The sequence below is a fragment of the Megalobrama amblycephala genome, linkage group LG10, assembly GCF_018812025.1.
Source record: "Megalobrama amblycephala isolate DHTTF-2021 linkage group LG10, ASM1881202v1, whole genome shotgun sequence".
NCBI lineage: Eukaryota > Metazoa > Chordata > Actinopteri > Cypriniformes > Xenocyprididae > Megalobrama > Megalobrama amblycephala.
Genome location: NC_063053.1, coordinates 28986956 through 29014005, shown reverse-complemented (window position 1 = coordinate 29014005; position 27050 = coordinate 28986956). Strand labels below are relative to the sequence as shown.

General features: G+C 36.4%; 3 protein-coding genes across 6 annotated transcripts in view; 2 read left to right on the top strand and 1 right to left on the bottom strand.

Annotated features, from left to right (window-relative positions):
• The window catches only part of map4k5 (mitogen-activated protein kinase kinase kinase kinase 5), a 41519-nt gene extending 37501 nt beyond the window's left edge, over window positions 1–4018 (top strand). For all 3 annotated transcript variants that reach the window (XM_048205669.1, XM_048205667.1, XM_048205666.1), the window contains one exon: window positions 3082–4018. In XM_048205669.1, the coding sequence (XP_048061626.1) occupies window positions 3082–3169 (88 nt within the window). In that variant the 3' untranslated portion in view covers window positions 3170–4018. The remainder of the gene's footprint in view (window positions 1–3081) is intronic.
• Window positions 4019–4154: 136 nt separating this feature from the next.
• cdkl1 (cyclin-dependent kinase-like 1 (CDC2-related kinase)) lies at window positions 4155–21198 on the top strand. 2 transcript variants are annotated; one of them, XM_048205675.1, is made up of 10 exons: window positions 4155–4754; window positions 5570–5739; window positions 8240–8361; window positions 8784–8856; window positions 16196–16286; window positions 16377–16577; window positions 16666–16748; window positions 16837–16893; window positions 16985–17140; window positions 20302–21198. In XM_048205675.1, the coding sequence occupies exons 2-10, from the start codon at window positions 5572–5574 to the stop codon at window positions 20401–20403; spliced, it is 1053 nt and encodes a 350-aa protein (XP_048061632.1). In that variant the 5' UTR covers window positions 4155–4754; window positions 5570–5571; the 3' UTR covers window positions 20404–21198. The 2 variants fall into 2 exon arrangements, with proteins under 2 accessions (XP_048061632.1, XP_048061631.1); XM_048205674.1 differs by having other exon boundaries at window positions 4158–4754; window positions 5505–5739.
• Window positions 21199–21266: 68 nt separating this feature from the next.
• On the bottom strand, window positions 21267–26970 carry dmac2l (distal membrane arm assembly component 2 like). The gene is made up of 5 exons (XM_048205679.1): window positions 26829–26970; window positions 26475–26586; window positions 24775–24983; window positions 23943–24114; window positions 21267–21657 (listed from the first exon to the last, which is right to left on the bottom strand). Exons 2-5 carry the CDS (start codon window positions 26576–26578, stop codon window positions 21543–21545), a joined length of 600 nt encoding a protein of 199 aa, XP_048061636.1. The 5' UTR covers window positions 26579–26586; window positions 26829–26970; the 3' UTR covers window positions 21267–21542.
• Window positions 26971–27050: the final 80 nt, after the last annotated feature.

The following is a 27050-nucleotide window of genomic DNA, read 5'->3' as shown; positions in this document are numbered from 1 at the left end:
ATGTAGACCTATGACAGGATTTTTGATATTTGAAATATTGTTGCCATGGCAACAGGTCAAACTGTAATAATATTCTTGAGTGTTTTTGAGGCTCTTAACATGCTTCAAATTGCATGAAACTCGACACACACATCAATATTGTCAACCAGTAGACATGGACAAAGCCATAGAAATGGGCGTGGTGGAGGGGCTCAGTAGCGCCACCTTTTGACAAAAGTGGGGGGTTAGTTTTTCCTACAATCACCAAACTCGGTACACATATTGTTCTCATCAAGCCGGACAATTTTCTAATTTACATTCATTAGCTCCGACCAACAGGAAGTCAGCTATTTTGGTTTGAATGTTAATTTTTTGAAAAAACAGGCTATGAATTTTATACTACTGCTCCTACAGGGTTTATCCAATTTACACCAAACTTTTTTTAACTTGTTGCTAACACATTGAAGTTGTTTAATTGCAAACGGATTTTGGATATCTCAAACGGTTTGGCCGTGGCGAGGCAACGAATTTATGGCAAGAAAAGGGAAACAAAGTGTTATAACTTCTGCATACATTAATTGATTTTGATGAAACTTCGGCTTAGTCTTCGTTGTACAAGGCTGATCACATGGATGTGACTATTGTGATTCAAAGTAATAGCGCCACCAACTGGAAGCAGAAAATGTGTCACTTTCAGCATACATTGAGATCACCCTCTTATTTTTACCTGATTTGCTTCAAAATTCATCAGAATAATGTTAAAACTTGGCACATGTAATCCTTTGAAAATGGGCAGGGAGGAGGGGCTCTATAGTGGCACCTTGTAGTGCAGTAAATGTGGAGTGAATTTGACATAGTCCTTTGATGTTTAACCGTTTTAAGTGCCTATTGCCCGCTGTGCACAGTTGCCCTGAAGCCACCGGGGTGGCGGTGCCACCGGGCTTGGGCCCGCCATCGCTGCTCGCAGCTATATTTTTAAACTGTTGTTCCATTATTACCCTGATTTTGACTCATTTTTTAATGTCTCTTACTCTCACCAGGGCTGCATTTTTTTAAAATAAAAAATACAGTAATATTGTGAAATAAAATTTAAAATACTGTTTCCTGTTTTAATGTACAAGAATGTAATTTAAGAATGTAATTTATTCCTGTGATTTCTTATTATTATAAATGTCGAAAACAAATGTGCACTTAAAGGATTAGTCCACTTTTAAATAAACTTTTCCTAATAATTTACTCACCCCCATGTCATCCAAGATGTCCATGTCTTTCTTTCTTCAGTCGAAAAGAAATTAAAGTTTTTGATGAAAACATTCCAGGATTTTTCTCCTTATAGTAACTTCAATGGGCACCAAACAGTTGAAGGTCAAAATTAGTTTCGCTGCAGCTTCAAATTGTTCAACACGATCCCAGATGAGAAATAAGGGTCTTATCTAGTGAAACCATCACTCATTTTCTTAAAAAAAGGTCAAAGTTTGAACTAATTTTTATATGCAATATGCTAGTTCAATAGTATATAACAATTAGTTCAAACTTTGGCCTGTGGAGGGCAGTATTACGCTTAGCAGCATCTACACTGCTGGAATTCAAATAGAGGAGAAGAAGAAGAGAGCTAGTTCAAGATGAGCATTTAAAGTTAAAACTTAATAATAATTTTCATTTTTTTTCAGAAAATGAGCGATGGTTTCAGTAGATAAGACCCTTATTTCTCATCTGGGATCGTGTTGAACAATTTGAAGCTGCAGTGAAACTAATTTTGACCTTCAACTGTTTGGTGCCCATTGAAGTCTACTATAAGGAGAATAATCCTGGAATGTTTTCATCAAAAACTTTAATTTCTTTTCAACTGAAGGAAGAAAGACATGGACATCTTGGATGACATGGGGGTGAGTAAATTATCAGGAAAAGTTTATTTAAAAGTGGACTAATCCTTTAATATTTTTGTGACCCCAAACTCTTCAGCAGTAATTTATATATTTTTTGCTGTTTTTTTTTTCCCCCTTAAAAAATACATAACATTATTTTGTTTTAGTTTGTAAAGCAAAAAACAAAATGTACAACATCAACAAATGTAAGAAAGGGCAGTTCACGCCATCCTTATTTTGTTGAACCTTGTAATGCGTTAAGAGTTGTGATTAATTAAAAATGCAATAAAAAATCTACAGTCGAGGTTGCCTCAGCAAAAAAATAAAATAAAATGAGCAGCCACTTCTTGCATTAAAAAAACACTTGAACTGAACATATGGAAGTAAAACAGGCATTATATTGACTTCTAAAGCCACTTTTTGATGTATATTCAATGCTCAATGCTTTCACTTGTCTGCCATGTGTCTTTTAATGAGTCGAAGAGAACAAAATTGCTAAACTGGCGCTAAATATCACTAAGAAAAATAGAAGCCACTATATATAATAATTTTCATATATAATAAATTACTTGCGCCTCAGAGCGTGCAGACAAAACGCAATAAACGTGTTATCTTGCTTTTGAAGGCAGATGCCTGCGTTTTGGGAACGCAGTCGTGTAAGACAGTTCTGGAAGGTAATTATACCGAGCCACTTTGATGACAGACTTTGCTCAGGCATTTCCAAATGACCAAAACAGCATTTCAGATGCTGTGCAAAAAGATCGGCCTATGTCATGCCTATGTTTTCTTATCGGATAAAAAATGTTACCAACTCAAACGAGCGCATATTATGCACGTTTTTAGAATTTATGCGAATCTTGCCATTTCGATATCGCAAAATGTGCATAAAAATAGGTGGATGGAAACATAGCTATTGACACCACATACACAATGGCCCTGTACCACCCCAAGACCCTCTTTAGCACATGCAGTCTCTCTCTTTCACTCTCCCTCTGAGATCTCCATATTTTATTTACACTGGCAGTGCCAGGCTGGTGTCTGTGTGCTGTAATTTCATCTGTCGCCTGCTGCTGAGGACACGACCAGCCTCGCGCTTGCACCATCCTCACGCAACCCCTCTACATTTGCATAATCATGACTTTGTTCCACCCTTTTTACACCCATCTCCTGTATATGATACGTGTTGATTCTGATAAGTGTATTTGTGTTAATGTTTGTGGGCTTCTGTGCATTTTAGGGTTGTTGTTTTGGAGAGCCGGCCTACGGATAACCCTACCGCTCTCAGTAACCTCTACATCCTGGCTGGACACGAGAACAGCTATTAGCTCCACCTCCTTCAGCCATTCAGGCACGCTGCACCTGGAGCCGTTGCAGGAACGGCACAGATGCCGGACAACCACAGCTGAGTTGATGAGCAGACTGTGTTTAAGTGCTAAATCTCACTGCAGCCTTATGCCATACACCCACCCACCCACCGCCAGAAACCCCCGGACTTCTCCACACTTCAGGCAGTCAAAATCAAATATCATGCAGTTCTACAACAGCCAGACAGATTTTTACAAATCAAGCAAGCAATTGCCAGAACTGCAAGCAATAGTACTCATTTTTTTAACCCTATTAAATTTGTAATCATTCTAAACATTTAAAAAACATTAAACCAACGTTAAAGCTGCAAAGATTAGAACATTGAGCAGAATGCATTGCTGCGCAAAAAGTGCCATATAAGGGAATGGTTTTATTAAACGTAACTAACTTTGGAGGTTTTGTGTTCATGTGGATTTAAAATGTCAGGTTTTCATGCCAGCTAATGGGGAGAGTTTTGGGAGAGTGAGTGAGTGTTATTTATTCAGCTGAGTCATGTGAGTGAAGCATCTCGCCCTCATGTTACTGAGTGAATATTTTTCTGCTGCAGGTCATTTTCTCGTTTTTTTTTTTTTTTTTTTTTTTTTTTTTGTAGCTTTTATTTTCTCCAGCTGAGTAATATTTTAAAATATCAGTTATCTCTTTTTAAAGTAATACTTGCACCATGTAAGCACTTTTGTACATGATCTTTTTATATTTAAAAATGACAAAACATGGGAGATGTGAGGTTACTGTGATATCTCAAGTGTTTCCGTTGCTTTAGTTTTATGTATGCGGCTTTTGTAATAAAAAGGCAGTTGTTAACACTTTGATTGCAGTCTTTTGATTATTTGTGAAAGCCATTTCGGATAAAGGTCCTCTTAAAACCATCATGTTTGGACATGCTCACTAGGAAAAAGACTTAATACATGGGCCAAGTATTGTTTGTAATGGGTAGGGCTGTAGTCCTAATTAGTTCAAGTAGGCCTACACTGATACTTACAAGTGCACAAGTTTGTAAGTGTGGTGTGTAATCAACTTAGGGAGTTGTTTGTTCATACACCTTACTTGATAACAAAAAGCATTCTCTTGCGGATGTGTGTGTGTGTGAGACCGAGTGATTAACAGAAACTTTTGTGCGAGTGGACCGTCACCTCACGCTCGTATGAGTATGTAGAACTTAAAAAAAAATTCGTTGTATTTGATTTGTCATCTGATGAAGGGATTTACAGTCCCACAGCCGGCTCGTAAATGACTGATCTGAGGTCAGCTGTTGAGGATTGTTTCGAGCTTTCGTCGTGTTGCTGTGCAGACTGAGGCGCGCGCAGTGGAGGCGGAGTTTTGACTCGGTTTCTATGGCGACCGGCCGCTTGTAAATAGCGTGTTTTCTTCTCCATGCGAACTCAAACACACTCTCGCTGTACGCGGACACACGGCTGCTTCTGTCCTCAGATTCACTCCACACAAACATCTCCGCTTATGTGACAAATTTCGACCTCAGAAAGTTGTGATTTGCGTACGCTTTAATTTTTTTATCATAAAGCAGATATTTGGATGAGACATTGGAAGGTAAGCTCTCTCTATCTCTCTCTTAGATAATATAAGATGTATTGTAGTTTTTTTATACATATAATTCTTCTTGGTACTAAAGTTGAATACTATAAACAGGACGCAATTTAGTACACTAGAGCAGAACTGATCTTAACCGTGTTACATAACAGGAACTTTACTAAGACTTTAGTTACTCAAAATACATATTGTCTTATAAACTTGCAAAGAATTATTTCAGAAATAAAATTCAGTGACCAGCTGATATTAGCTTTAAAATAAAATAAAATAATGACTTATAAGTTTGTTGTTATCTTCCTGCATTATAGGGGCCCACAACAATTTCTAAGTGTTATTTTTAAAAAGGCAAGGGGCCCAGAACAATATGAAGACTTCAGATGCAAAATCCTCTGAAATTTGCTTCTAACTTAAGCATTTTTATCAAGCTCGTATGTTTAGGTTCAGTATTTCCACTTTAATGGCAATTAATAGGTCCTTTTCATTGCCATTAAAGTGAGATAACTGAAAATAAACATACAAGCTTGAAATTTCAGACAGCACTTAGAGGCTTTTGCATCTGAAGTCTTCATATATAGAAAGAATTTTTGGTAACACTTTATTTTAAAATCTCCTTGTTACACACGTTACATGTACTTACTATAGTAGTACTTATTTGTGTAAGTACACTGTAACAGGAACACCTTAAAATGTAACTGCATTTTTATCAACATCCCTCTATATGTCATTTACAAACCTCATATTTGGCTCTAGATTTGTACATTTAGGTCGACATCAAGGTGAGACAGTGTCATAAGTGTGTTCTGCTGGTGTCGCAGAGATGGAGAAGTATGAGAAGATCAGTAAGATTGGTGAAGGCTCGTACGGCATCGTGTTCAAATGCAGGAATAAAGACACCGGACAGATCGTCGCCATCAAGAAGTTTGTAGAATCTGAGGATGATCCCATCATTAAGAAAATAGCGCTCAGAGAAATCCGCATGCTGAAGGTAAATGCTCAGTCTGACCCTGCTGGAATAATCCCATCTTAAACCAGCCTAAGTGGCTTGCTGGTCTTAGCTGGTTTAAGAGGTTCCCCAGCCTGGGCAAGCTGGCAGCCTGTTATAAAATGCCCAGAACCCCTTTAAAACCAGCCAACAGACCAGCAAAGCTGTTTAAGGCTGGTTTAAGATTGTTTTTGATTCTTGTTTTGTTGCTATCATCATTTGTAGACTTGAAGAATAGTATTAGTAGTATTTTTGTCTCATTAGTCAGTAGGGTGTTTTAATAAGCAGTGTCTGGAGCTCTTGTGTGATTTGCAAACTCTTTCTTTTGAGCTGAGAGCAAAGCTGTGGCTCTTTGAAGATCTGACATGTCAGCCAACACTGGCTTACCAATTAATTTCACTCTGTTATGCATGAAGGGATGGATGGATGAATATTCTTGTTGTTGTTCCCTTCCCCTCCCTTGAGCTTTTTTTATTATTATTATTTGGTCAGTCATGATGGCAGGCAGTTATACTGTACCACAGAATTTGATTCATTTATTTGAAAAATGTGTGGTCTTGTTTAAATATCTTTTATCTGGGGTTGACCTAAAACCTTTATTTTCATATTTTCAGTTTTAATTTTATTTTTAGTCATTTATGTGCTCTAGTTATTTTTTTAAATATTTCTATTTGGCTCTATTTTTATTTCAGTTTTAGTAATTGTAGTAGTTATACTCATTTATTTCAGTCAGTTGCCAAGGTTTTTCTTCTAATATTAATATTTTATTTCAGCTTTATTTCAATTACCAAACATGATTTTTCAATGGTTTTTGGTTTAGTTAATAATAACAACACTGAAATGGTGTGTGTTTGTCATTGTGTTTTAATGAAATGCATCTAATAAGACGTGAAGCTGCTTGTCTTTTTTAACGTGTAAACGCACTTAAAGGGATAGTTCTCCCAAAAATTAAAATGATCCCATGATTTACTCACCCTCAAGCTATCCTTGATGTATATGACTATCTTCTTTCAGATGAACACAATTGGAGATATATTTAAAAATATCCTGGCTCTTCCAAGCGTTATAATGGCAGTGAATGGGGGGCGAGATTTTGAAGCACAAAAAATTCATCCATCTGTCATAAAAATAATCCATACTGCTCCAGGAGGTTAATAAAGGCCTTCTGAAGCGAAGCGATTGGTTTTTGTAAGAAAAATATCCATATAACTAGCTTCTGGCAGATGCTGTCGACTTGCGCCACAAGAGTAACCTCTGACGCAAATTATGACATAGGATGTAGGAGTATCGTAAGTTTAGACGCCTCTCGCGATTCAAACAAATAGGGCTGTGCAACAAACTCAAGCTCCTCTTCTCTTATATCGAAATCCTCTGACATTTCTCTTTAAAAATTTCTTGTTTTAGACTTCTAATTTGTGACCGGTGTTTTGTTTTGCTCTATCCTCTGCGCTTCCGCGTTCGTCATTACATCGGGTCAGAGGTTACTTTTTCGCCGCATGCGTACAGTTAATAGTTAAAGGGATAGTTCACCCAAAAATGAAAATTTTAATGTTTATCTGCTTACCCCCAGAGCATCCAAGATGTAGGTGTCTTTGTTTCTTCAGTGGAACACAAATGATGATTTTTAACTGCAACCGCTGCCGTCTTTCAGTGGTATAATGCAAGTCAGCGGGAACTTGGACTAAATAAAACACGACAGACAAATCCAAATTAAACCCTGCGGCTCGTGACGACACATTGATGTCTTAAGACACGAAACGATCGGTTTGTGCGAGAAACCGAACAGTATTTATATCATTTTTTACCTCTAATACACCACTATGTCCAACGGCATTCGTCACTCGATTCGTGAGGTCTGATCGCGCTCTAACAGTGGCAGTGATGTCTGGCGCTCATTGAAGCATATGCGCCAGACATCACTGCCGTTGACAGAGCGCGATATTTTTAAAATATATCTCCAATTGTGTTCATCTGAAAGAAGATAGTCATATATACCTAGGATGGCTTGAGGGTGAGTAAATCATTTTTGGGTGAACTATCACTTTAATCAAATGTACACATAAAGTGGGGTCCAAAAGTCTCAGTCAGCATTGAAAATATGGAAGTTTTATCATTTGAACCTGTTAGTTTTAGGACTTTTGATAATGCAAAATAAATAAGAAATATTAAAGATTCTGCAGTATTTGGTTACTATAAAAATAAAACTAAGTAGATTTGTGCCTCTGTACAGACTATCATATATGCTCTTCCTTCCACTGAAGCACAAAATGCTCATCTCTAATTTTGCTAAAGTGGCATTCATTTTAAAGCAAGACAGGCAAACCAAATACTAAGATGTTAATTAGATAAGAAGCATTTTCACTAGAAGTCCTAGACTATATATATATATATATATATATATATATATATATATATATATATATATATATATATATATATATATATATATATATATATTTCCACACATATAAATCCTAACTTGTTCATTACATTTTGTGTATAGCAACTAAAACATCCAAACCTGGTGAATCTGATAGAGGTGTTCAGAAGAAAGAGAAAACTGCACCTGGTGTTTGAGTACTGCGACCACACTGTCCTAAATGAGCTGGACAGATACCCCCGAGGGTGAGAACACACACACACACATGCAGACACACCTATAAAACAGCTCTGTGTTTCTCACACTAACGGACATATTGTTTTTGTTGCTATGACGCCTAGCATGTCTTTGGTGGAATGTTTACAGCAGGATGCATTTGCCCTCTGTGGTGCACTTGACTAAGACGCTGTTAAACATTTAACAACATTTAACTCTTTCTGTGTCGTCCTTTTGATTTACAAGTCAAGAATCAACAAAGCTCACACAAAAGATCACTTATACATGCACATACACACTGAACCTATAGCGTTAGTGTGGAGTTCAGTAGGAGGATTGAGATAGACAGAAGGGGCGGAGAAGGATAAAGTAGAAAATGAGGTTTGTGTTCCTGTAACTGCATTGTGACGCTTTTGTGTTTGTGTGTGTGTGTGTGTGTGTGTTCACTCAGTGTTCCAGAGCACATGGTTAAAAGCATCATCTGGCAAACACTTCAGGCTGTGAACTTCTGCCACAAACAAAACGTAAGAATTATAAAGTTGCAGCCGCTCTCTCCCTCTCTTATCTTGTCGGCAGTATTATTTTCCTTTCAAAAGGCACATAAAATATAAAGGTAGCTGCATTTATACTGTGTAAGAAAAGTCATATTATATAAACGTTGTTTCTAAAGTTAAATAATTGACTTTTTAATTTTCAACTGTATTAAAGCAAGTTATTACAATATTATCTGGAAAATATTTACTTTATATGAAGTATTTAAATTTTGTAGATGTTAAAAAACCTTTTTTTTTTTTATAAAATATTTTATGCCAATATTTTATCTGACATTTACAAATTATTAAAAATTGTATTAATTCAAAAAAATTAATATTAATATATATTTTTAATATTAATTAAAATACATTTTATTTAAATATGAAATTACAAGTCTAGAAATAAATGCTTTTTATTTATTTTAAAATGCAATTACAAATCTAAAAAAAAATGTAATACCTAATTTTGGCAAAACTGGAATTATATCTGCTACTTGTTTTATTAGATCCGTAACATCATATGCCTTGACCTGTTTATTTATTTCATGAACAGTCAAGTATGATGATAATAGTGATGATTAATAAAGGTGTGTTCACACCATGTCGTAATTCCATAACGATTTTAAACTGTAAAAAGCCTTCACGTGCTTGTAGAACTTGTAATTACAATGTGTAAACTCATCATTTTCTGGAAGCTACGGCTTGCATCATGTGACTGCTGTACCACCTGACCACTGCAGATTTAAGGTGTGTTTTGACTTGAAGCGGCGATTGGTGTATGACATCAAATACCACAAGAGCAATTCAAAAGCATACAGAGCTTTATTTACAGTAATTATGACATGGCATGAACACAGCATAATAAAATGATTTACCAGAAGAGGCAGGATCATATGGAAGCTTGTTTCTGCCACTAAATTAAAAATAAAATAGGGAATTGCTACTTTTTATCTCAAAATTCTGATTTTTTTTCTCACAATTGCGTGTCTAATTCTGAGGAAAAAAGACTGACTGAATTGTTTATTTCTCACAGTTCTGACATTATACTCAATTAAACTCACAATTCCATGTTATAAAGTCAGAATTGCGAAATATAAACACAATTCTGAGAAAATATAAACTCACAATTCTGAAAAAAAGTCAAAATTGTGAGAGATAAACTCGCAATTCTGAAAAAAGTTTGTAACTCGCAATTGACTATAACATGCAACTGTGAATTTAAATCACACAATTCTGACTTTATAACTTGCAATTGCGACTTTAAATCACACAATTCTGACTTTATAACACTCAATTGCGACCATAAATCACGCAATTCTGACTTTATAACACTCCATTGCGACTTTAAATCACAATTCTGACTTTATAACACTCCATTGCGACTAAATCAAGCAATTCTGACTTTATAACACTCAATTGCAACTTTAAATCACACAATTCTGACTTTATAACACTCAATTGCAACTTTAAATCACACAATTCTGACTTTATAACACTCAATTGCAACCTTAAATCATGCAATTCTGACTTTATAACACTCCATTGCGACTTTAAATCACAATTCTGACTTTATAACACTCAATTGCGACTTTAAATCACAATTCTGACTTTATAACACTCCATTGCGACTTTAAATCACAATTCTGACTTTATAACACTCAATTGCGACCATAAATCACGCAATTCTGACTTTATAACACTCCATTGCGACTTTAAATCACAATTCTGACTTTATAACACTCCATTGCGACTAAATCAAGCAATTCTGACTTTATAACACTCAATTGCAACTTTAAATCACACAATTCTGACTTTATAACACTCAATTGCAACTTTAAATCACACAATTCTGACTTTATAACACTCAATTGCAACCTTAAATCATGCAATTCTGACTTTATAACACTCCATTGCGACTTTAAATCACAATTCTGACTTTATAACACTCAATTGCGACCTTAAATCACGCAGTTCTGACTTTATAACACTCAATTGCGACTTTAAATCACGCAGTTCTGACTTTATAACACTCAATTGCGACTTTAAATCACGCAATTCTGACTTTACAACACTCAATTGCGACTTTAAATCACGCAGTTGACTTTATAACACTCAATTGCGACTTTAAATCACGCAGTTCTGACTTTATAACACTCAATTGTGACTTTAAATCACGCAGTTCTGACTTTATAACACTCAATTGCGACTTTAAATCACGCAGTTCTGACTTTATAACACTCAATTGCGACTTTAAATCACGCAGTTCTGACTTTATAACACTCAATTGCGACTTTAAATCACGCAGTTCTGACTTTATAACACTCAATTGCGACTTTAAATCACGCAATTCTGACTTTATAACACTCCATTGCGACTTTAAATCACAATTCTGACTTTATAACACTCCATTGCGACTAAATCAAGCAATTCTGACTTTATAACACTCAATTGCAACTTTAAATCACACAATTCTGACTTTATAACACTCAATTGCAACTTTAAATCACACAATTCTGACTTTATAACACTCAATTGCAACCTTAAATCATGCAATTCTGACTTTATAACACTCCATTGCGACTTTAAATCACAATTCTGACTTTATAACACTCAATTGCGACTTTAAATCACGCAGTTCTGACTTTATAACACTCAATTGCGACTTTAAATCCCGCAGTTCTGACTTTATAACACTCAATTGCGACTTTAAATCACGCAGTTCTGACTTTATAACACTCAATTGCGACTTTAAATCACGCAGTTCTGACTTTATAACACTCAATTGCGACTTTAAATCACGCAATTCTGACTTTACAACACTCAATTGTGACCTTAAATCATACAATTCTGACTTTATAACACTCAATTGCGACTTTAAATCACGCAATTCTGACTTTATAACACTCCATTGCGACTTTAAATCACAATTCTGACTTTATAACACTCAATTGCGACTTTATATCATGCAATTCTGACTATATAATACTCAACTGCAACCTTAAATCACGCAATTCTGACTTTATAACACTCAATTGCGACTTTAAATCACAATTCTGACTTTATAACACTCAATTGCGACCTTAAATCACGCAGTTCTGACTTTATAACACTCAATTGCGACTTTAAATCATGCAATTCTGACTTTATAACACTCAATTGCGACTTTAAATCACGCAATTCTGACTTTATAACACTCAATTGTGACCTTTAATCACGCAATTCTGACTTTATAACACTCAATTGCGACTTTAAATCACACAATTCTGACTTTATAACACTCAATTGCGACCATAAATCACGCAATTCTGACTTTATAACACTCCATTGCGACTTTAAATCACAATTCTGACTTTATAACACTCCATTTCGACTAAATCAAGCAATTCTGACTTTATAACACTCAATTGCGACTTTAAATCATACAATTCTGACTTTATAACACTCCATTGCGACCTTAAATCACGCAATTCTGACTTTATAACACTCCATTGCGACTTTAAATCACAATTCTGACTTTATAACACTCCATTTCGACTAAACCAAGCAATTCTGACTTTATAACACTCCATTGCGACTTTAAATCACAATTCTGACTTTATAACACTCCATTGCGACTAAATCAAGCAATTCTGACTTTATAACACTCAATTGCGACTTTAAATCACACAATTCTGACTTTATAACACTCCATTGCGACTTTAAATCACACAATTCTGACTTTATAACACTCCATTGCGACTTTAAATCACAATTCTGACTTTATAACACTCCATTTCGACTAAATCAAGCAATTCTGACTTTATAACACTCAATTGCGACTTTAAATCATACAATTCTGACTTTATAACACTCCATTGCGACCTTAAATCACGCAATTCTGACTTTATAACACTCCATTGCGACTTTAAATCACAATTCTGACTTTATAACACTCCATTGCGACTTTAAATCACAATTCTGACTTTATAACACTCCATTTCGACTAAATCAAGCAATTCTGACTTTATAACACTCCATTGCGACTTTAAATCACAATTCTGACTTTATAACACTCCATTGCGACTAAATCAAGCAATTCTGACTTTATAACACTCAATTGCGACTTTAAATCACACAATTCTGACTTTATAACACTCAATTGCGACCATAAATCACGCAATTCTGACTTTATAACACTCAATTGCGACTTTAAATCACAATTCTGACTTTATAACACTCAATTGCGACTAAATCAAGCAATTCTGACTTTATAACACTCCATTGCGACCTTAAATCACGCAATTCTGACTTTATAACACTCCATTGCGACTTTAAATCACAATTCTGACTTTATAACACTCAATTGCGACTTTAAATCACACAATTCTGACTTTATAACACTCAATTGCGACCATAAATCACGCAATTCTGACTTTATAACACTCCATTGCGACTTTAAATCACAATTCTGACTTTATAACACTCCATTGCGACTTTAAATCACAATTCTGACTTTATAACACTCCATTGCGACTTTAAATCACAATTCTGACTTTATAACAATCCATTGCGACTAAATCACACAATTCTGACTTTATAACACTCAATTGCGACCATAAATCACGCAGTTCTGACTTTATAACACTCAATTGTGACCATAAATCACGTAATTCTGACTTTATAACACTCCATTGCGACTTTAAATCACAATTCTGACTTTATAACACTCAATTGCGACTAAATCAAGCAATTCTGACTTTATAACACTCCATTGCAACCTTAAATCACGCAATTCTGACTTTATAACACTCCATTGCGACTTTAAATCACAATTCTGACTTTATAACACTCAATTGCGACTTTAAATCACAATTCTGACTTTATAACACTCCATTGCGACTAAATCAAGCAATTCTGACTTTATAACACTCCATTGCGACTAAATCAAGCAATTCTGACTTTATAACACTCCATTGCGACTTTAAATCACAATTCTGACTTTATAACACTCAATTGCGACTAAATCAAGCAATTCTGACTTTATAACACTCCATTGCAACCTTAAATCACGCAATTCTGACTTTATAACACTCCATTGCGACTAAATCAAGCAATTCTGACTTTATAACACTCCATTGCAACCTTAAATCACGCAATTCTGACTTTATAACACTCCATTGCGACTAAATCAAGCAATTCTGACTTTATAACACTCCATTGCGACTTTAAATCACAATTCTGACTTTATAACACTCAATTGCGACTAAATCAAGCAATTCTGACTTTATAACACTCCATTGCAACCTTAAATCACGCAATTCTGACTTTATAACACTCCATTGCGACTTTAAATCACAATTCTGACTTTATAACACTCAATTGCGACTTTAAATCACAATTCTGACTTTATAACACTCCATTGCGACTAAATCAAGCAATTCTGACTTTATAACACTCCATTGCGACTAAATCAAGCAATTCTGACTTTATAACACTCCATTGCGACTTTAAATCACGCAGTTCTGACTTTATAACACTCAATTGCGACTTTAAATCACGCAGTTCTGACTTTATAACACTCAATTGCGACTTTAAATCACGCAGTTCTGACTTTATAACACTCAATTGCGACTTTAAATCACGCAATTCTGACTTTACAACACTCAATTGTGACCTTAAATCATACAATTCTGACTTTATAACACTCAATTGCGACTTTAAATCACGCAATTCTGACTTTATAACACTCCATTGCGACTTTAAATCACAATTCTGACTTTATAACACTCAATTGCGACTTTATATCATGCAATTCTGACTATATAATACTCAACTGCAACCTTAAATCACGCAATTCTGACTTTATAACACTCAATTGCGACTTTAAATCACAATTCTGACTTTATAACACTCAATTGCGACCTTAAATCACGCAGTTCTGACTTTATAACACTCAATTGCGACTTTAAATCATGCAATTCTGACTTTATAACACTCAATTGCGACTTTAAATCACGCAATTCTGACTTTATAACACTCAATTGTGACCTTTAATCACGCAATTCTGACTTTATAACACTCAATTGCGACTTTAAATCACACAATTCTGACTTTATAACACTCAATTGCGACCATAAATCACGCAATTCTGACTTTATAACACTCCATTGCGACTTTAAATCACAATTCTGACTTTATAACACTCCATTTCGACTAAACCAAGCAATTCTGACTTTATAACACTCCATTGCGACTTTAAATCACAATTCTGACTTTATAACACTCCATTGCGACTAAATCAAGCAATTCTGACTTTATAACACTCAATTGCGACTTTAAATCACACAATTCTGACTTTATAACACTCCATTGCGACTTTAAATCACACAATTCTGACTTTATAACACTCCATTGCGACTTTAAATCACAATTCTGACTTTATAACACTCCATTTCGACTAAATCAAGCAATTCTGACTTTATAACACTCAATTGCGACTTTAAATCATACAATTCTGACTTTATAACACTCCATTGCGACCTTAAATCACGCAATTCTGACTTTATAACACTCCATTGCGACTTTAAATCACAATTCTGACTTTATAACACTCCATTGCGACTTTAAATCACAATTCTGACTTTATAACACTCCATTTCGACTAAATCAAGCAATTCTGACTTTATAACACTCCATTGCGACTTTAAATCACAATTCTGACTTTATAACACTCCATTGCGACTAAATCAAGCAATTCTGACTTTATAACACTCAATTGCGACCTTAAATCACGCAGTTCTGACTTTATAACACTCAATTGCGACTTTAAATAACGCAATTCTGACTTTATAACACTCAATTGCGACTTTCTAACTTGCAGTTGCGACTTTATATTACAATTCTGAGAAAAAAAAAAGTCAGAATTGCAAGATATAAACTCGCAGTTGCAAGAAAAATGTCAGAACTGTGAGATAAAAAGTCACAATTACCTTTTTTTTTATCTTTTATTCAATTGCGGGAGCAAGCTTCCATAGGATCCAGACAGAATTGACCAGCTATCAGTCAGTTTAATATTAGTAAAGTGTCTTAATACTATTTTTAGATCAGATGTTTTAAGGCAGTGGTTCTCAACTCCAGTCCTGGGGACCCACCGCTCTGCACATTTTGTCTTTTTTATTTAACACCCCTGATTCCGATCATCAGCTCATTAGAAAAGAGCTCCACGAACTGAAATGAGTGTGTCAGATAAGACAGACATACAAAATGTGCAGAGCGGTGGGTCCCCAAGACCAGAGTTGAGAGCCTCTGTTTCAAGGGACTCTCAGATTGACTTAAAAATGTGTGTTTTTAGTGTATCCACAGAGATGTGAAGCCTGAAAATATTCTCATCACCAAACATCAGGTCATCAAGCTCTGCGACTTTGGCTTTGCCAGGATCCTCAGTGCGTGCACACATACAGTCCATACATTTAAAGCACACACACACTGCACCTTCAGCGTTTCATTGTTCTAATGGCTCGCTCTTTTTCCAGCGGGTCCATGTGATTATTACACGGATTATGTAGCGACACGGTGGTACAGAGCTCCAGAACTGTTAGTGGGAGACACGCAGTACGGCCCGCCAGTGGACGTCTGGGCAGTAGGTTGTGTGTTTGCAGAGCTGCTCTCTGGCGCCCCCTTATGGCCGGGCAAATCTGATGTAGACCAGCTGTATCTGATTAGGAAAACTCTGGGTAAGAGACACACATGTATCTCCAGCTGTTTATATTATGTGTGAATAGATCATGAATACAGTTTATTTGTGTGTTGTTGTGTTCATAGGCGAGTTGATACCTCGACACCAGCAGGTGTTCAGCACTAACCAGTTCTTTAGCGGAGTTTGTGTCCCTGAACCACAGGAGATGGTGAGATGATCATTAACTTTTCATTCTGCATAAGTTCATTTCTAGAGGTCTACAAAGTAAACACACTCTACATGTGTCTTATGAACAGGAGCCTCTTGAACTGAGGTATCCAAATCTCTCGTACCAGGCACTGAGCCTCATGAAGGTCAGTTAAACACACACACACACACACACACACCATACAGAAGTCTACTGCGCACTCAGAACCAGTACCAACACCTCTTTGTCTGTCTCAGGGTTGTCTGCGGATGGATCCGGCTGAAAGGTTGTCCTGTGAGCAGTTACTAGAACAGCCATACTTTGACAGTCTGCGAGAGGAGAGCGAGAGCGTGACACGTGAACTGGACCGAAAGAGACGCACACGCCAGCCACGCAAACACCTGCCTCCTGGGGTCTGTTGCCATTACTACAACACTCACACCTAGGGCTGGGCCGTATGACCCTTTATAGTGTGCAATGGTAGTTCAAGCTGTAGAATTTATATATATTTAATATTTGGGGACAGTAAGATTTTTTAAATAAATAGCTTTTTCCCCCCATAAAGCATGCATTAAATTGATCAAAAATGACAGTAAATACATTTATAAACAGGGCCTAACACCATCTTTTTGCCACACCTGCCAATGGCTGGTGATTTAAGAGAATTTACTGAAACTATTTTTTACCAGCCATGAAACAAATAGTTAGTTATGACACCAATATTTTAAATACTAGTGAAAGTTCACAATCCTCTATTCCAATTTTGAAAACATGGCTAAAACTACTATCTTAACTAATATACATTTTTATTGCCTCCATTTTTAAAGACAAGTAAACTGTCAGTAATACAATATCAAATAATCAAGTTACAAGCAATCGCACAAATAATAAATATAATACAACAAAGATACAAATGAAATAAACAGCGCTTTCAAGTAGTCTTATCAAATAAATAACACTGTTTAGTCTTCATATCCTTTTTCAAAAGTTCGAAAGCATTGTGATTTTGTTTCTCTTTTTTTGGTTAACATTAAAAACGCAGACAGCACAGCAGCAGGATTATTAGGATCCTGTCACTTTAAGAGCAAATCGACACATGGATGATGCGTTTTCTTTCTCAACGGAAGACATAACCGACTGTTTACTAGGATATTCGCTGAGACAGGCTTTTTTTTTTTTACCTAATATTGTCCGTTCAAGCACAGGAAGACATGAAAGAGAGCTTAAAGGAACACTACACTTTTTTGAAAATAGGCTCATTTTCCAACTCCCCTAGAGTTAAACAGAATCCATTTTCGAATCCATTCAGCCGATCTCCGGGTCTGACGGTACTACTTTTAGCATAGCTTAGCATAGTTCATTGAATCTGATTAGACCGTTAGCATCTCGCTCATAATCAGACGCTGCGTAATATCATTGCGTCTGCTGCACCCATGGTACGGCAGCAAAGTTCCTTGATTATTACGCCGGAATGAGAGTATAGATCCTAGCCATATCGGCCTAGAAAATTGCAACTTTTCATTTTCCGTCGGTCTTAGTACATGATGTAACTACAGAAGAGTCAAGTTTTAAATAGGAAAAATATTGAAACGCTTTGGTCATTTTTGAGCGAGATGCTAACGGTCTAATCAGATTCAATGTACTATGCTAAGCTATGCTAAAAGTGGTACCACCAGACCCAGAGATTGGCTGAATGGATTCGAAAACGGTAAAACTCAACCGTTTAACTGTAGGGGAGTTGGAAAATAAGCCTATTTTCAAAAAAAAATTGAGTGTTCCTTTAACTTAGTATTTGCTCGCTGAGCAGCGGCTTTCAGGGCGCGCTTTTTACGTTTCGGATGTAGAACTTCCCACAGAGCGCGTGAGTAATTCCCTTTCGCGTGCTCTTCCGCTTGAATATTTACATTTTCGTGATGATGCAGCACTGACCCGTCAACTGTACAGAGCGTCTTTCACATTTGTTCATGTTCTCATAACATTGTTAGAATTCATAAAAATGTTACCGATCATTGGTGCTTGGCGAGTGTTAATTTTAGGCCCATTATTCCATTCATCAAAGAATCCTTAAGAATGTATCATGGGTTCACAAAAATATTGAGCAGCTCAACTGGTTTTAACACTGATAATAAGAAATGTTTCTTGAGCACCAAATCAGCATTTTAGAATGATTTCTGAAGGATCATGTGACACTGAAGACTAGGGGTGTAGACGTATTTGTACCGAACCGTTTCGGTACAGGGCTTTCGGTACGGTGCACGTGTGTACCGAAGCATTACATTGCAACCAATATTAACCACCAATAACCGCAATAAGCTCTGCGTTTTGTTACTTTCGATAAGAAACAAAGTGTCATCCTTCAAATTCTGTCCACGAAATCATGAAGTTTAAACAGAAAATGCCATTTTGACGTGCTTTGATGTGGGGTGACAGATCACTGTACAGGCGCCTCAGTTCAACCGGCAGCGCGAGCGCGAGCGCGGAGCGCAAGTGAATGTGTTCATCTCTTCCTCCTTAATACTAGTTACAGAATAAACATGAAAGAACATCTGAAGGTATGTTGCAAGATTCAGTACAACTTACTGAAACGGTCATATCTCATGTAATCGCTCATTCAGTGTTTCAACGGTGGAAAGACATCAATGAAAGCTTCCGTATTCAACAATATGTCATGATGCATTTACCTCAGATAAGCCATTCAGTGTTCACAGCTTGTTAGTTCGCTAGAGAAATGAACTCTTTCGCTTAATATATGCACTGTATTAGCCAATATATTCATTATTTTACTTAACCTTTTAGTGATATCCTGATTAGGCTATTTAATGTATGTTTAAATAAATCTGATGTTAAAATAACAGCCACTGTGTAGAAATGATTATATTTCAACAACGAATTGGAGTAAAAACATTTAGAAGTTAATGCAAAAACTGCCTTAGGTGCAGCTTACAGGTTTGCATACAATTTGTTATTTGAGTGTTGATTATTTTATCTAAAAATAAAAAGCAATTGAATTTAGGCTAATAGTTTGGGCTTCTTTCAAGTTAGGGCTCCCTACATAGTTTATAGCATTAGCAGAGATCTTTTTTTTTTTATCCTTAAGAAACTTTTAGTTTTAATTTAATTTAATATATTTAAAGACAAAAACACAATTTGTTCAGTAAACCTCTGTTTAATAATAAAAAAAAGCAATTTTATGTTTAGTTTTCTCTCCACCTGCTGTACCGAAAACTGTACCGAACCGTGACTTCAAAACCGAGGTACGTACCGAACCGTGAGTTTTGTGTACCGTTACACCCCTACTGAAGACTGGAGTAATGATGCTAAAAATCCAGCTTTGATCACAGGAATAAATTACATTTTATAATATATCAAAATAAAGACTGTTATTTAACAATATTACTGTTTGTACTGTATTTTTGATCAAATAAATGCAGCTTTAGTGAACATGATAGACTTCTATGAACCATTAATTTAAAATTACTTAAAACATTTTGGTCATACTGCCCATCCCCACTCTCACTCATAGAAATCCCTCATTTATTTTAATATTTCAAATCCCCGTTCTCTGTCTGTGTAGTATCTGCCTCAGTTGGCCAGCAGTACTGTGTTCCCAGCCGTGGAGAACAGAAAATACTACAACAACCTGCGCAAATTCAACTGTCATCTGCCCAACATATGATGGACGCAGACTCATCAGGAACCCGAGAACCGAGCGTCCACCTCCCAGCTGGTGTGTGAATGTGAGAGTGTGTGAGAGATAGACAAAAGGCTCTGCTCTGCCTGTAGAACAATGATGTCACACTGCCAAAACAAAGACTCACAGAAGCATTTCTGTAATATGTAAAATGACAACAGCAATAATAATAGCATTAAAATTGGATGTTGTGCTGTGCTTGATAGTTTGATTAGAAACTGACACCGTGCAGTGCTGTAGAAGAGTTTGCTCTGTGGGACTGTTTTTTTTAGATCCAGCTATTTTTCTTAATTATAAAGTCTAATGATGCTTCACGTATGTTTGAAGTGTGTATATATGACTAAAATCATTTCTAGAAACGTAACCAGAGGCCCAAAACAGAATCTGCAGACTTTTCTGTGGAGAAAGACTTTGGAATGGATTTTAAAAAGTGTAAAATGGAAGTGAGTTTGCTGAAAGCAAATTAGCCAAAATATTTAATAAATGAACACACAAGGGTTTGGGGATGTGTAGAACTTGTTTGAATTGTAGAGAAATCTGTGGTGCTTTCTGTGTTCCTGGACATAACCCTGTGCTTTGTTTGACAACATTTATTACCCCATTGTGGACATAATGATCTTTTTTGTTGCCTTTACGACCGGTGCTAATAATTGAGCCACTGTCTCGCACCAAATGCCAAATTCAAGAGACATGATTTTTGGTGTTGAAATTAATAGATGTAAAATGAAATAGTTTTTGTTTGTTTTCAGACTAAATCATTAAAGATCATTCTGCAACATATATTTGTTTCTATAGCTTTTTCTTAAGAAATGAAGGCAGAAATATGTGAAGAAAAAAACGACAAAAAATCACCGCTGAAAATTTATTGCGAATGGCAATATAAGATTGTTGATCTGCCCTGGGTGGTCTAACTAAACCTTTTATTTAATAAACAAAGCTAATTCGGTGTTGTTGATTTGCCTCTAAGGCAAAGCAGCTCTCTGCATCCGTCTCTGGGATGCACAGTTGCTTGGATACTGTTGCCACAGCAGTCATGGACATCAGCCAGAGGGCTTGTCTGGCCCGGTCATAAGGCTGTGAGAGTTGTGGTGTTCCAAATGTGTTCTGAGAAATGATGCGATTGGCTAAGCGAGATCCAATTCTATGGCGAGTCTGGGAAGTGCGGTCTGGAGTCTGTCCACGGTCTGATCTTTATCTTTTACACCAGGCAGATCACTGAGAAACAGCCACTCCAGGTTCCTAATACACACAAGCACACAATCTGAGGTAACAATTATGATTTCAGTAGCAGAAGCCACTGTTTTTACTGAAACCAATGTATCGTCCAGGGCTGTGTTTCCCAAAAGTTTGCTTTGTTCTGAAACAGGGACTTAATTTGTTACAATCTTACATTTTCTTCTTGGTTCAGTTCACTTTCACAAGGCAACATTTCAAAGCGTACCAAAATGTGTTTATGCAAGAAACAAATTCTCCTCTTATTGGTTAGAGTTTCCTCTGCGTCATCTATCAAGATGGACTGACAAGTTCTCTCCGCGGGCTTATGCTGCTGTCACGCGCTCTCGGAATTATCGTAAATATGAGTTTCCTAGGTAAAAATTGCACCTGAACGCCCTCCCATTTCGAACTTGAATCCGAGTGTTCATATATGCCTAAACAAACCGAACTAAGGGAGAAAATGCAACAGGTTCCAAAACAGATGCTCCAAATGAGCCAGGTGTAAAAAAAACTGCAAAGACTAAGTAGATTGAAGAAACGTTTGGCAACAGTGGTGACTGTTGTGTAGGCTCACAATGCTTCTGGGAAATGCAGTCCTAGCTGATACATTTTCTGATATTTGGTCACTTAAAGGGATAGTTCACCCAAAATGAAAATAACCCCATGATTTACTCACCCTCAAGCCATCTTAGGTGTATATGTCTTTCTTCTTTTAGACAAACACAATCAGAGATATATTTAAAAATATCCTGGCTCTTCTAAGCTTTATTATGGTAGTGAATGGGGGGCGAGATGCATCCATCCAAAAATGCATCCATCCATCATATAAATAATCTCCAGGGGGTTAATAAAGACCTTCTGAAGCGAAGCGATGGGTTTTTGAAAGATGTATGTCATACATCGTGTCAGGGGTTACTCTTGTGGCGCAAGTCGACTTGCGCAGTATGCATACAGTTGTCCGCCGGAAGCTAGATATTTTAGATAATAAATTTTTTAATATGGATATTTTTCTTGCACAAACGCATCGTTTTATCCAGAAGGCCTTTATTAGCCCCCTGGAGCCGTGTGGAGTACTTTTACGATGGATGGATGCACTTTTTTGGCTTCAAAATCTCGCCCCCCATTTACTGCCATTATAAAGCTTGGGAGAGCCAGGATATTTTTAAAGGTGCCCTAGAACCCCTTTTCAAAAGATGTAATATAAGTCTAAGGTGTCCCCTGAACGTGTCTGTGAAGTTTCAGCTCAAAATACCCCATCGATTTTTTTAAATTAATTTTTTTAACTGCCTATTTTGAGCCATAATTACATATGCACCGATTAAGCGCGCGGCCCCTTTAAATCTCCCGCTCCCTGCCCCTGCGAGCTCTCGACAACCTTAAACAGCAAACAAAGTTCAAACAGCTAATATAACCCTCAAAATGGACCTTTACAAAGTGTTCGTCATGCATACATTGATTCCTGTGAGTATAGTATTTATTTGGATGTTTACATTTGATTCTGAATGAGTTTGATGGTGCTCCGTGGCTAAAGCTAACATTACACACTGTTGAAGAGATTTATAAAGAATGAAGTTGTGTTTATGAATTATACAGACTGCAAGTGTTTAAAAATGAAAATAGCGACGGCTCTTGTCTCCGTGAATACAGTAAGAAACGATGGTAACTTTTACCAAATTTAACAGTACATTAGCAACATGCTAACGAAACATTTAGAAAGACAATATACAAATATCACTAAAAATATCATGTAATCATGGATCATGTCAGTTATTATTGCTCCATCTGCCATTTTTCGCTATTGTTCTTGCTGGCTTACCTAGTCTGATGATTCAGCTGTGCACAGATCCAGACGTTAACTGGCTGCCCTTGTCTAATGCCTTGAACATGAGCTGGCATATGCAAATATTGGAGGCGTACATATTAATGAGAGATTCGCCTGTTCTTCTGAGGTTTTTTAAACAAATGAGATTTATATATGAAGGAGGAAACAATGTAGTTTGAGAATCACTGTATGTCATTTCCATGTACTGAACTCTTATTATTCATCTATGCCAAGGTAAATTCAATTTTTCATTCAATGGCACCTTTAATATAACTCCGACTGTATTCGTCTGAAAGAAGAAAGTCATATACACCTAGGATGGCTTGAGGGTGAGTAAATCAAGGGATCATTTTCATTTTGGGGTGAACTATCACTTTAAGATCAATCGTCCAATCACTGTCCCCATTTGACATACACAAAATGTGGAGTAATATCTAACATGCAGCAATATGGAGCTACACAGAAATGAAAGATGCTGCTGTTATACCTGAGGTGATGAAGAGCGATGAGTCCTTTATCTGTCACATTACCACAGGATACTACTGTCATGTTCTTCACACTGTCCTGCAGTGTCTTTATTTGACTCAAACGCTCCAGACACGCGTCTTCTATATAAATACACTTATTCAACTTGATTTCCTCCACGTGCTCGAGACCCTCTAAACACAAATACAAAAGCATGTAGTTATTAACAATTCTTTAGATGCCTTTTATAAATATTAGATCATATATCGTCCAAGGTGACAGCAAAGTTTCATTTTCTTATAATTAAAAATATTTTACATTTAAATTATATTTATAAATAAATCTATTACATATATTACTAGGTGAAAGGGACAAGTTAGGGTTTGCTGGTGATGTCATATTGAGTACAGTAGGTGTAATGTACTGTATAGTAAAACTAGATGTGCGAAAAGAACTGCACCGTATCTGTCTGTGTAAAACACCCCTTTGCTTTACGTCACTTTTTCCCACAACTGAACCTCTCATCCTCACCTGTGACACACAGACAGTGTCTCATCCTCACCTGTGACACACGCACGGCGTCTCGGTGTCTCACCACATCTCACACACACATGGAAGCGTCCTCACAAACTTTCCCTCTCTGGGGTCTAATTTAATAAATAATGCAAAACTGTTTTGCAGGAGCAAACGGAGTAAGAGATCTTGACCTTCTCTATTCACTGATGATTTCATTAAATTTGCATAAGTAATGCAACAATGCTGAAGGTTAAAAGATAATTCTGCTACATAACGGGGTCAGGGCAGTGAGAAGGGTGTTTATGCGTTTAATCGATCATTTGGCAGCATTCGCTTACCCAGGTGATCAAAACCACGATACATGATGCAGGACTCTGTGGCATCGATAGCTTCTATCTTGTACCGGCCCAAAGGCCCAGTCGGGAGTGCGTTGTAGTCGTGTTGCCAGCGGTCGAAACCACGGAACCGAACTTTTGCACCACACCTCAGGAGCCACTCGGCAGCAGCTCGATCAGGACCCACCGCTTTGATGCGCTCATAATCAACTCTATATTGATCAAAGAACACAACAATTACTGAACAATGCATCTGGAAGGATGGCGTGACATTTTAAGCAGTGACTGCAGTGAAAGTGCACATTTTCAGTTTTGTATAAACTACTGTTTCAAAGGTTTGGGGTAGGGCTGTCAAACGATTAATCGCGATTAATCGCATACAAAATAAAAGTTTGAGTTTGCCTAATATATGTGGGTGTACTGTGTGTAATTATTATGTATATATAAATACAAACACATTCATGTATATATTTGAGACATATTTACAAGTATATGTATTTATTTATATTTTTATATAATTTATATATAAATAAAAATATTTTGTACATAAATAACATTTCTCTTAAATATATACATTAATTTGTGTGTATTTATACATAATAATTACACACAGTACACCCACATATATTAGGCAAACTCAAACTTTTATTTTGTATGCGATTAATCGCGATTAATCATTTGACAGCCCTAGTTTGGGGTAAGATCTCTTATGCTCACCAAAGCTGCATTTATTAGATCAAAAATACACTAAAACAGTAATATTGTGAAATATTATTAGAATTTAAAATAGCTATTTTCTATTTGAATATTTTTATGTAATTTATTTCAGTGATGCAAAGCTAAATTTTCAGCATCATTACTCCAGTCTTCAGTGTCACATGATCCTTCAGAAATCATTATAATATGCTGATTTGCTGCTCAAGAAACATTTCTTATTATTATCAATGTTGAAAACTTTTTGTTTTGTTTTTTCAGGATTTTTTGATGAATATCAATTGCATTTATTTTTAAATAGAAATCTTTTGTAACATTATAAATGTCTTTAACGTCTCTTTTGATTGATTTAATGTTTCCTTGCTGAATAACAATTTAAAAAAAAAATCTTACTGACCCTAAACTTTTGAACAATACTGAATATTGTGATCAAAGTGTACTAAATTTATTTAAATATTATAGTGGCAAATGGCAACACAGCATTTTGTCAGTGGTGTATTGGTCAATGAAAAACCCATATTTGTTGACCAATATTTAAAACTATTTTGTACAGCATAATTCAGAGACTATATGGAACTTGTAAAATTAATTTTTCACACTTCAGGACTGCAAAAAAAATAGATGTTGAAAATAAATCAGTAAAAAGCAGCAAAATATACTATATTACACATCCACAGGACAGCCAAAATTACGTAAAGTATAAAACTGAACTGCTAGATGCTACTACTTTAAAGTTACAAGTCTAGACTCTAAATGCGAGCTGTTGTTGTGAATTAACATTTAAATTAGTCTCTGTAGGGATTTCTCACTCCAAGGAATAGTCAATCCAGAGACTAATCACTAGACATTAGTCCCTTTATAGATATTTATGGCTCTTTTGTTTGTTGTAATTGGCCTCAGGTGATTGCTGTGGGTTGGAAAAGGAAATAAATTATGACATTAGAGAAAAACTAAACTAGTCACGTAATTGTTGTTTTGAAAAATATTACTTGTTGAAAACAGCGTTGAGCCACCCCCAGAACTCTCGACTGCCCCCTGGCGGCTGCTTTCGTGCGGATAAAATCATCCGGGCTGACCAGGTCAACAATCTCATGACGATGACTATAATAAAGAGAGAGAGAGAGAAAGAGACGAGACGTCAAAGCATGAAGACGCGCTGTTCAAATACACTTTCTAATAGAAGACTGAGAAGAAGAATATACGTTTATGGCCATGTCATTGAATCTAGAGGACAACATATTAATTTATCAAACCTCCAAATGTCCTACAGCTCCAAGAGAATCTGTTCTAAACTTATTTAGGACCGCTACTAAAAGAAATAGTGTAAATGGTACGAAACTGACCGTGTGGTTCGGGTCGGTGCGGTTCTGGAATATCTGTTATTTACATCCTGCGTCCTCCATGCGCGCGCGTTGATCTTTCACCCGTTACGTCAGCCCGTCCCGCGCTCCCATTGGTCAGTGAGTGTGCGTGAGGGGTGGGGCCACGAAGGACCGCTTCAGCGCCCTAGCAGAGAGATTCCTTTACCCGAAAGTGTCAAAGTGGACCGGCGGACAGGGTCTAGC

Coding starts and splice junctions, on each gene's coding strand:
- cdkl1 (XM_048205675.1), top strand. CDS start 5,572: ATGGAGAAGTATGAGAAGATCAGTAAGATTGGTGAAGGCTCGTACGGC. Junction 8,857..16,195: donor ACTTCTGCCACAAACAAAAC/GTAAGAATTATA, acceptor GTGTGTTTTTAG/TGTATCCACAGAGATGTGAA. Junction 16,749..16,836: donor TCCCTGAACCACAGGAGATG/GTGAGATGATCA, acceptor TCTTATGAACAG/GAGCCTCTTGAACTGAGGTA.
- dmac2l (XM_048205679.1), bottom strand. CDS start 26,578: ATGAGATTGTTGACCTGGTCAGCCCGGATGATTTTATCCGCACGAAAG. Junction 24,984..26,474: donor CTCAACGCTGTTTTCAACAA/GTAATATTTTTC, acceptor TGATCAATATAG/AGTTGATTATGAGCGCATCA. Junction 24,115..24,774: donor TCGTGGTTTTGATCACCTGG/GTAAGCGAATGC, acceptor ATTTGTGTTTAG/AGGGTCTCGAGCACGTGGAG.